Source organism: Falco rusticolus, chromosome 5 (assembly GCF_015220075.1).
Source record: "Falco rusticolus isolate bFalRus1 chromosome 5, bFalRus1.pri, whole genome shotgun sequence".
NCBI lineage: Eukaryota > Metazoa > Chordata > Aves > Falconiformes > Falconidae > Falco > Falco rusticolus.
In genome coordinates this window covers 34,840,443-34,850,581 of record NC_051191.1, presented here as the reverse complement: position 1 = coordinate 34,850,581, position 10,139 = coordinate 34,840,443, and the positions used below count along the sequence as shown (strand labels likewise).

The 10,139-nt window shown below is 45.5% G+C and overlaps 1 protein-coding gene across 3 annotated transcripts in view; it reads right to left on the bottom strand.

Annotated features, from left to right (window-relative positions):
• Positions 1 to 9,714: 9,714 nt before the first annotated feature.
• PTPRB (protein tyrosine phosphatase receptor type B) overlaps positions 9,715 to 10,139 on the bottom strand; it is a 62,944-nt gene continuing 62,519 nt past the window's right edge. For all 3 annotated transcript variants that reach the window (XM_037388221.1, XM_037388220.1, XM_037388222.1), the window contains one exon: positions 9,715 to 10,051. In XM_037388221.1, the coding sequence (XP_037244118.1) occupies positions 10,029 to 10,051 (23 nt within the window). In that variant the 3' untranslated portion in view covers positions 9,715 to 10,028. The remainder of the gene's footprint in view (positions 10,052 to 10,139) is intronic.

Here is a 10,139-nt window from a genome sequence, read left to right as displayed (position 1 = left end):
GGTCTTCCAAACCCCTTCGGCTGCCTGGGGTTAAGCAGTCATATTGGCATTTTGGGATGATTACCCTGGACAGGTAGACATCCCTCTGCTGGAAATGTTTCTCTGTGGTCAGATGGAAACACCCCTGGTATTCATTCTTTCTCCACAGTCAATGACCTTCTCCAGAAGGTACTTCGGACCTGAGATTCCAGAGCTGATTGCCACAACAGGTTTGTGGAGATGGAAGGAGCCAAGGTGAGTCATTGGCTTGGTCAGCGCCTCTTGAGTGAAGCCTGTGCAGGGCACATAGAACTCAATACTATCTAGGTGCCTGGCTCCCACATCCGAGGGACAAAGTTATTTTTTCTGAGCTGATGGGAAGGCTACAGCTCCACTAGAAGTGACAAGGACTTAATGAATGTATGTTGTTCTCCACAAGGAAGGACCAGACGAAAGCCAAATTTATACTCCTGGTAACCCACCAAAGGATTTTAATGAAGGTTTTATATTAGCCTGATCATCGGCTTTCTTCTACCCAGGTGCTGGACCTATGCAGAAGGGTGCACTTGAGCATCGCTCAGCGAAACATGTCTAGTTTTAAGGCCTGATGCAGACCAACCCAGCTGAGACAAATACATCCAAAAAGCATCCGTGAGAGCCGTGCTGTGAATCAGGGCTGCTGGGAGACACGTAACCCCAGGAGGGGCTCGCTCAGCTCACTCAGCTCACTGCTTTGTGCCTGTGCCCCACCTTTTAGAGAGAACAGTTCTTCCCCTTGAGCAATGGGTGAAGATTTGTAGGGGCAGAAATACCTGGTTTGGGGCCCTTTCCTGTGCTGAGAAGAGTCAGATTGCAGGTCTCAGGTGGCACCTGAGGACAAGGGTGTGTGGCCTCACTGCTGTAGGGAGAGCAGGAAACCTCTGCCTTTATCCTCAGTAAGAGGTGGCTGCTCCAGCTGCTCTCCGCTATTGATTTGGCACATAGGCAGGCCTGGGTGCCCAAACACCAAAGACAAGCAAGGACACGGCATGTAGTTTGGCAGGGATTTTGGCATGAGTGCGGGGAAGGCCATGTACAAAAATATCTGGCCCAGCTGCTGCAGCACTTGCCAGCAATGCTGGCCGGCCAGCATCCGGCTGTGCACAAGGCCACGTTGCCATGCCTTCCGCCCAGCTCTTGGCCACGTCTTGTGCTCTTGGCCCTCTGAAGCGGGCAGGTCCCCTCGAGCCTGGGGACAGGGGCAGCTGGGGGGGGTGGTGTGCCCCCGCGGGACGGCATGCAGCAGTCACAGACGCTGCCGGCCAGCAGAGCCAGTGTGTCCCTGTCGCGCCTCTGCAGGCACCCCCACATGCCATGGCTCGGGGATGGAAGGCCTCAGCAGGGAAGGAGGAACCGAGCCAAGTGCCGAGCCCCAGCCAAGTGTCCTCATTGTTTCCTCTCTCTTTCACCCCTGAAGCTGTGTGCACCCACCTGGAGCACCTCTGTGGGCTAAGATGTGCTAGGACACCCTTTCCTGCCAGGAACTTGGGTCAGGAGAGGTGGGGAGGGAAGCCTGTAGCTGGGCTTGGTGTGAACCCTCCCCATGCTGATGGTGCTGATGACCCTGTTTGGTCAGTGACATCCTTTAGGGGCACTTTAGCCTCCTTTGGGGACCCCAGAACCTCTGCAACAGCAGAGCCGTAGGTGCTAAGGTTATGTTTTGCCTGGAGACTTAGAGACTTTGAGGTCTACAGAAATCTTTGCCCTCTTGGGCCTTGGTACCTGAATGCCTGCTCAGTGCTGCTGACTACTCCATGCCTCTAGGAGCAGGGGCCACCCCTCATCCCAATCAGGGCTGCTTGTTGAGGTTTCGCATGATGCAAATGACAGTTAGCACCTAACGTGGGTATGAAGAGGATGTCAGGCACCTGCAGGAGCCAGATACCAAAAAGCATGAGGCACACGTGCCTGTTCTTGCAGATAGAAGCACCAGCGAGGGCCCCAGGGCTGTTTGTGCCTGAAGACCACCCAGCACCCTGGAGATAGTGCCCACAGCCGTTGTGTGATAAAAACCAGCAGATCAATTCAAAGGGACAGCCACTGGCAACTCGGTGATCAATACAGCCCAGCCACTGCAGCAGTGACCGTGGCATCACTGCCACCCCCACCCAGGGCTCAGGTGGCCGCGCACAATATATTTATGTTTATTTATGACAGCCACTGTGCATCCCCCCAGCCCCACATGTCACTGACCCTGAGAGCAAGGAAAAGTGGGTCTGGCTTTTGCAACGTCTCCAAAATGCGACATTTTCCACAAATTAATTGGAATGCTGGTTTTTTTCTCCTTTTCTACTTTTGCTGCTGGTGGTTTTTTTTTTTTGTTTGTTTGTTTGTTTGTTTGTTTGTTTTTTTCCCAAAGGCTGGGATTGGTATTGACCCTAAGTAATGTGCAAATGCTTGGTTAGTAACACTCGAAATTTTCACTTGTGGTATTTGCTGACACATCAATATAGCCACATTGTGTCTGCCATGAGACATTGACAGCAGTAGCTATTTCCAGGGTTTGGGAAACCAGCAGGTAGTGAAGATCGGGACTGGCAGAAAACGGCGATTGTGGTATAGGAAGTTACTTACCAGACAAAACAGCCAGCTCACAGGTATGAAAACTAGGTACAAATCAGGTCCATTTTATAAAAATAACAACTAGATTCTGGCAATATTTTAACAGGAATGAACCATCATGTTCTTGCTAAACTAGAAGAGACCCGTTGTGTTTCAGCTTCCTTGCTGTAGTATATAAAAACATTTGCATTTATTCTTGTCTGCAATGCTGGCTATGTTTCTCCTGTGTTGAAATATTAGTGGTACATTATTTTATCTTTATTACTGCTCTTTTGCGTCTACATTGGCTTCAGGACAGGGTACAGCTCAGAGATAAGCTTTTATGTCACAAAGAGAAAATCTAGCAATTCCCTCAGCCTTCAGTACACATCCCCTCAACAAATAGCTCACAGTACAAAATATAAGCTAATAAATCATTCCTTCTTTTAAATAAACAGAATTAACTTGTCCTAAACACTTCTGATGACAAATAAGGAATAACTGAGACACAAAGCGCTGGCAATAAGCATGCTACTGCCAAGCACCCTGAGCCCACAAGAATGCTAATGGTTTTTAAGCATTGTGGAGAGAGGGAGGGGAAGAAATACATTTGTTAAAAAGCATGGTTTAGATCCTCGGGTGGTAGGCAGTGATGGAGCTCCAATGCGGTGTTAATTGGTACAACTGCCTGGCGAAATGTCTCTAAAATAACAGGCACTCAAGTTCAAAATGCACTGTTGTTTCAAATACCCATTGCATAACGCAGACAGTATTTGGTTTATTAAAGGGGGAGAGCAGAGAAACCGGGGAGGCAAAGGGAACTACGGTATCTTTCCGCATGGGCACTAATCCAGCCAGCGGGCAACAGCAGAGTCCCCGTTCCCCCAAGAGGCTGAGTCTTCTGATGAACTTAATGTTCTCTGAAGACCGTCTCACTTGAAATCAAACTCACTTACGACCTTTTCTCTGAGCAGCAGGACAACAAAATCTATAATGCAAAGGCAGTCACACAGAAGACAAGGACGTGATTTTTTGTAAATGAATGTTTTATTCATGAACTATTTATAAAAATGTGTAAAATACATTCAAATATATTTGATTTGTTGACTGTAGCTAAAAATACAAAAATATACTTAACAAATGCATAAATTAAATTGACAATAGTAGCACAATTCTGTGTTCACCCAGTGTTTGTTAGGAACACAAATATAAGTAATTATATAGCATATGAGAATGGAATGTGTCCTGAAGATGTTTTTCAGCCACTTTACTCCAGGCACTGGCAAAGAATTTACGGCTAGCCACATTTCAAAATTGTGGGTTTTTTCACTATAACATACTACCCTGCTGTAGAGCAATACACGTTTAGCTACCTGATGTTACTTACAGTATTTCCTTAGCTTTCAAATACACCAAGAAACCACTAAATCATCATGCGTATCAATCTACCAGCATCGTTGACCCTGCACGTGCCTAAATTCCACAGTATTTGCTAAATTTAGCTAGTCCCCAGTTTCCAGTATGTCCTGCCAGTCTTAGAAACCAAATCCTGGTCTGAACTAGCTGTTGAGCTGCAAGGCTACTGACAACAGACCAGTTTGCTTTGGCCATAGTGGCAGTACCAACAAGTCAGGAGTTTGACTTTATCGTCCTGAAAGGGACAGTCGAGGGCACGAGGTCCACAGCGAGCTGCCTAAGCACTGGGGTGCACACTCATCTTCTATCCCAAGTTGCAGCCTCCTGGGACTACAAATCGCAGAGCTCACAGCTCCAGAGCTGATGACAGGGCCATCAGGGGAGTGGTAGTCATTCGATATGTTGTTTTATTCACACAAACTGTGTATCTGATACACTGAAAGAAATCTGAATAAATGTAAGCATCTGCTACACCACTCCTTGGTAGCGAAGCTGTGGCTGCAGTAGGCTGGATCTCTGGGATGTCAGACAAGTTTCTCTGATCTGTGGCCCTGCGAGGAGATGCTAATACAGTGATTAGATGGTTACTGTTCTCAGCCCTCTAGCCCATACATTAACATCCAGGCTGAGGAGCACAGCTAAGTGCTCATGTACTCCTATCTGCCTAGTATTTAACTTTTTGTTTTCAAAGTCAAAGCGTAAATAACTGTATGCAATACATAATATAAACTCAAAGCTCACACATTTTCTTTTCTCTGTTCTACAAATGAAAGGAAACTCATAGTATATTATGGCATAAAACAATATTTCTGGCAATTTTAGGCACGCATATAAGCTGTATAAATAACTCTAGCAGCAGAGAAAAATGTATAAAGTTGCACTTTTATGACATCTTCACAGTATGCCTATTTCTCTCACCCACTTTTGTGTTCCACTAGTAACAAAAATATCATTTATCAACTCCAGCTATGCAAAATTTTTTTCCCTACAATCGGTAGTGGATCTTGTAATTGTATTGCACAGATTAAAAAAAAAAAACAAACAAAACATTTATTACATTTTTTTCATTATTAAATAACTTTCAATACAAAAATTTGAATTAACCTAAAAGCCCAACCCTGCAAGTGCTTCAGAAGTGGAATGGTATTCTTCAGGCAAGCATACCAGCTGACTTCCATGAAAGTACTCAGGTAGCTTTATGGATAATGCAGAGATTCAAAGGACTGGGCTCCAAGTGTGCAAATCTTAGCTTATGGATCAGTGACAACACCAGCCTTGCTTTATAACATTATTATGGGGAAACATCAAGAAGGGAATTCTGAACATCATTCATGGACATTCAAAAGAGAAACATCCTCTTCAGTGGAGGATGTCCTTCTCCTTAAGAGCTGTCTTTGTTCAGTACACAGGCTCCTTCAAGTCCATTCTTGTTACATTAATGTTTTCCCATCAGTCCTGTTATTCAGCTTAGAGGCACAGTAAATATAATTAATTATACTGATAGCAGGTGTCTTATATTAACAAAATGCTACATAGATACTTTTTACTTATTCTTAGTGGATCTACACTGGTTTTACATGAGCAGAATTGGCTAGAAAGCAGAACCAGAGCAGTAATGTGTGTACAGTCTCACACGTGACCTATCTAGACAGAGTGTAAAGCTGCTCAAGAGCATTGTGCCGGAGTGTTTAAGGTCATCTGTCATGTTATTTAAGTGATGAGGAGGAAGAAGCTTATGAACTGTATCCATTATTAGCTGAGAGAAAAGATGAAAATAGCTGTCTGCTATTGCATCATCATTTTGGGTGCATATTTGTGAACTCTGTAGGTGCAGAGAGGGGAGCTGAGAAACAACGTTAAAATAAAAGAGCAGAATGATGTGTGTCTTTCTGAAAATGAAACAACATGCATACATAGTATACAATCAGACTTTTGACCATATATTGTTGAGCCATTTCCATTTCCCTCAGTATAAATGACACAGTGATATATAATGTGAAATAATTTAAGGTACATTTGGTATGTCTTCACAGTGTAATTGTACTGCTGGTAACAAACATGGTGATCTTCGTTCCTCAGCTACCACTGCAAAAAGAAAGGACTAAATGCAGTGCACGTAACAAAACAGCAATTTTAATGATGCTGTAAGTTCATCTGTTATTAGCAGGGTCAACAATCAATCTAAAGCGGCCATGCTTGTTTGTCCTTGCTCGGTAACCTACAGTCTATCTAGCAAACAAAACAGAGAAAAAAAGAGGCCTGCAGAAAATTTGCATGTTTCCTCACGGTTTTGCTTAGGTTTGCCTCTGTGAAAACGGCTTCCACTATAATGCTAATTCCCTTCTTCAGTTGCCACGAAGGGTGGTGAATCTTGAGGTTTGTGTGGAGCCAAAGAGGATGTACAAGAGGAAAGAGCAGTATTTTCATACAGAGACAAGTAAAAGGTTAACCAATCTTACATGTTCTGAGCAGCTGTGAAAGCTGGTGAAGAAGGACACAGAGAAAGCGGAGTTACTGAATGCCTTCTTTGCTTCAGCCTTTACTGCCAAGGCCAGCCCTCAGGTATCCCAGACCCTGGAAGCAAGAGAGAAACTGTGGAGAAAGTAAGACTGTCCCTTGGTTGAGGAGGATTGGGTTACAGATCATTCAGGCAAACCTGACGCACAAATCCATGGGCCCCGATGGGATGCAGCCCCAAACACTGAAAGAGCTGGCAGATGTTATTGCTAAGCCACTCTCCATTGTCTTTGAAAGGTCATGGAGGAGAGGTGCCCGAGGACTGGAGGAAAGCCAAGGGCACTCCAGTCTTCAAAAAGGGCAAGAAGGGGGACCGGGGAAATGACAGGCCAGTCAGCCTCACCTCCACCCCTGCAAAGGTGATGGAACAGCTCATCCTAGAGCTCATCTCCAAGCATGTGGAGGAAAAGAAGGTTACCAGGCATAGTCAGCTTGGATTTACCAAGGGGAAATCATGCCTGACCAACCTGATAGCCTTCTGTGATGGAATGAGTGGCTAGGTGGACAAGGAGAGAGCAGTGGATGCTGTGTACCTTGACCCCAGCAAGGCTTCTGACACTGTCTCCCATAACACCCTCGTAGGCAGGCTCAGGAAGCGTGAGTTAGATGAGTGGACAGTGAGGTGGATTGAGAACTGGCCGAACGGCAGAGCTCAGGGGGTTGGGATCAGCGGCACAGAGTCTACCTGGAGGCCTGTAGCCAGCGGCGTTCCCCTGGGGTCAGTACTGGGTCCAGTCCTGTTCAACTTACTCATCAGTGACCTGGATGAAGGGATGGAGTGTACCCCCAGCAAGTTTGCTGATGACACAGAACTGGGAGGAGCAGCTGATACACCCGAAGGCTGCGCTGCCATTCAGCGAGACCTGGGCAGGCTGGAGAGCTGGGCGGAGGGGAACCTGATAAAGTTCAACAAAGGCAAGTGTAGGGTCCTGCACCTGGTGAGGGACAGCCCCAGGCACCAGCACAGGCTGGGGGCTGACCTGCTGGGAGGCAGCTCTGCGGAGAAGGCCCTGGGAGCCCTGGTGGACGGCAAGCCGCCCACGAGCCAGCAGTGTGCCCGTGTGGCCACGAAGGCCAGCGGGATCCTGGGGGGCATTAGGGGGAGCGTGGCCGGCAGGTGGAGGGAGGTGATCCTGCCCCTCTGCTCTGCCCTGGTGAGGCCGTGTCTGGAGTGCTGGGTCCAGTTCAAGAGAGACAGGGAACTACTGGAGAGGGCCCAGTGGAGGCTGCAAAGATGATGGGGGGATGGGAGTATCTCCCTTATGAGGGAAGGCTGAGAGAGCTGGGCCTGTTTAGTCTGGAGAAGACTGAGAGGGGATCTTATCAATACATACAGATATCTCAAGGGCAGGTGTCAAGAGGATGGGGCCAGGCTCTTTTCAGTGGAGCCCAGCGACAGAACAAGGAGCAACGGGCACAAACCGCAATGCAGGAAGTTCCATCTGAATATAAGGAAAAACTTTGTTACTTTGAGGGTGACAGAGCACTGGAACAGGCTGCCCAGAGACGCTGTGGAGTCTCCTTCTCTGGAGACATTCAAAACCTGCCTGGACATGATCCTGTGCAACCTGCCCTAGGGGAGCCTGCTTTAGCAGGGGGTTGGACTAGATGATCTCCAGACATCACTTACAACCCCAACCAATCTGTGATTCTGTGAAAGGTGGCTTCTGAGGCATGCAAAGATAATAGGTCAAGAAAGGCTGAGACTCCAGATGCAGTAGGAAGGAAGAGTAACTATCAGGCTGTTGCCTTCTCTCTAGGAAAGCCAGTGTGACATGGATGTTCATAGTCCTGGTGGTTTGGAACCATTTAAGAAAACTATGTCAGAGCTGCCTAGCTGATTTCTTTAGCCATCAGCAGGCTGGCGTTCCTACCACAAGAAGAGTACAGCTTCAGTAAGTCATGGTATCTTGTAGTCACAAGTAGTCTTGGCTCAGGGTCACAGCAGTTCCTCAGTTAGGCACTTAGGTGTATTGGCTAATTCTCAGAAGACCTTCAGAAATATTTATTTCTCTCCAAAATAAACGTGGAATTTAGGCACTTGACTTCAGCAGCAGGCTGTTTTCTCTAGGTAAAGTAGGGGCAGATATATGAAAGGAGAACTATCAAGCCCTTCCTTCTTTTTGTGATGGAGAAAAACTGTGTACTGCCTTTTCTCTGTTTGAATAGTGTTTTATAGAGACAAAGAAAAGCTGAACAGTGTTCAGTCCTTTGAATGAGAAGCCTCTTTGCAGAGGAGAGGGGATGTGTCTTAATTCGCTTGGCTGGGCAGAACACCTGGTGAGTGCTCTCCGATTGTACTTGTTACTTATCACTAAATGCTTTGAGTCATCTGATGATTAGCACAGTCCTGCCAGCCTACATCCTCTGGTTTAGTGATGAGCCTTTCTCTGTTCCAGCTGCCCCTGTGGTGGTGACATCAGGCAACATCTACCGAAGCGGAGGAGTCTTTCTATGAGGACATGGTGGGGCCATGCTCTCCCTTTGTGAAAGCACGTGGCATTCAAAGACCAACACTTGGGCCAAGGCAGCTATGCTGCAAGCAGCTTAAGGCCGAAGCCAGTTTAAACTGTAGGAAATATACCATTATCTGTCTTTATTTCAATACGTTTATAATCTCTCTACTTTCTTAGCTGTCATGGTACAGCATTGTTTTTAGTGAGCTGCGGAAGTTGCCAGACTTCACACCCTTAAAGGTCTGTTAACATGAATGTCTGAGGTGTTTCCTTGAACACTTTTCGTATTATAATTATATGCATGTGAAAATGCACAGACACAGGCTGTGGTCTGATTCTGCTCTCTTAAACTAGTGTAAAGAAATCAGAATGTGACCCGTCTCCCCTCAAATCATACAGGGGGAAAAAGGCCTGCTAGGCTTCATGGCAGCATATGGTGTTTGGTATTTTTCTACTATGTCACATTAGACTGAAACAGTTGCTTCTAGTGAGGTGGACCCTGTTTTGCTCAGATGTTAATGAGTTCTGTAAAAAGTATGTCACTGTGTTATGGGTTATACCCATTTTTTCAGATCAAAAAAGCAGTAAGTTTAAAGTGTAGAGTAGCATTGTAACTCCTACACAGGACTACTGTTCCCTTGCTTAATAGTAGCTTATCTCATCTCACAAACATTGAACTAGTTAAAAAAAAATGAGGTTCTCCTTATAGGATTTTCCTGTGTGTTATATGCCAATACTGTCCTAAATGCAGCAGTCCTGGTAGCCATACAATTTAAAATAGTTTATGTAGAACAGTTCATAAAAACTGTGATGAGAAAAAAATAGTATTATCTGAAGCTTAATATTAATATAAACAATATAGAAAAATACATATTTACATAATGCCAAAATACAATTATATACATTAATATCTATTACACTTAAATTATATATCCTTTAAAAAAATCACCAGACCAATAAATTATACACAGTCTCAACAGAAAAATCTGGCACCTTTCTGTTGCATGAAATACATAAAAAACCCCAAACAAACCCCCTAGTTAAAAAATGTGGTCATGAAAGCAGATGTCTGTAACATCCTTAGTGCCTTGAATAAACAGCATCTGAAAGCAAGGAAAATTGAGATTAGAAAAAATAAAACAACCCAGGTGGCTTCATGTTCAGCATTGCCAGCTGACTACAGTGCTCTGA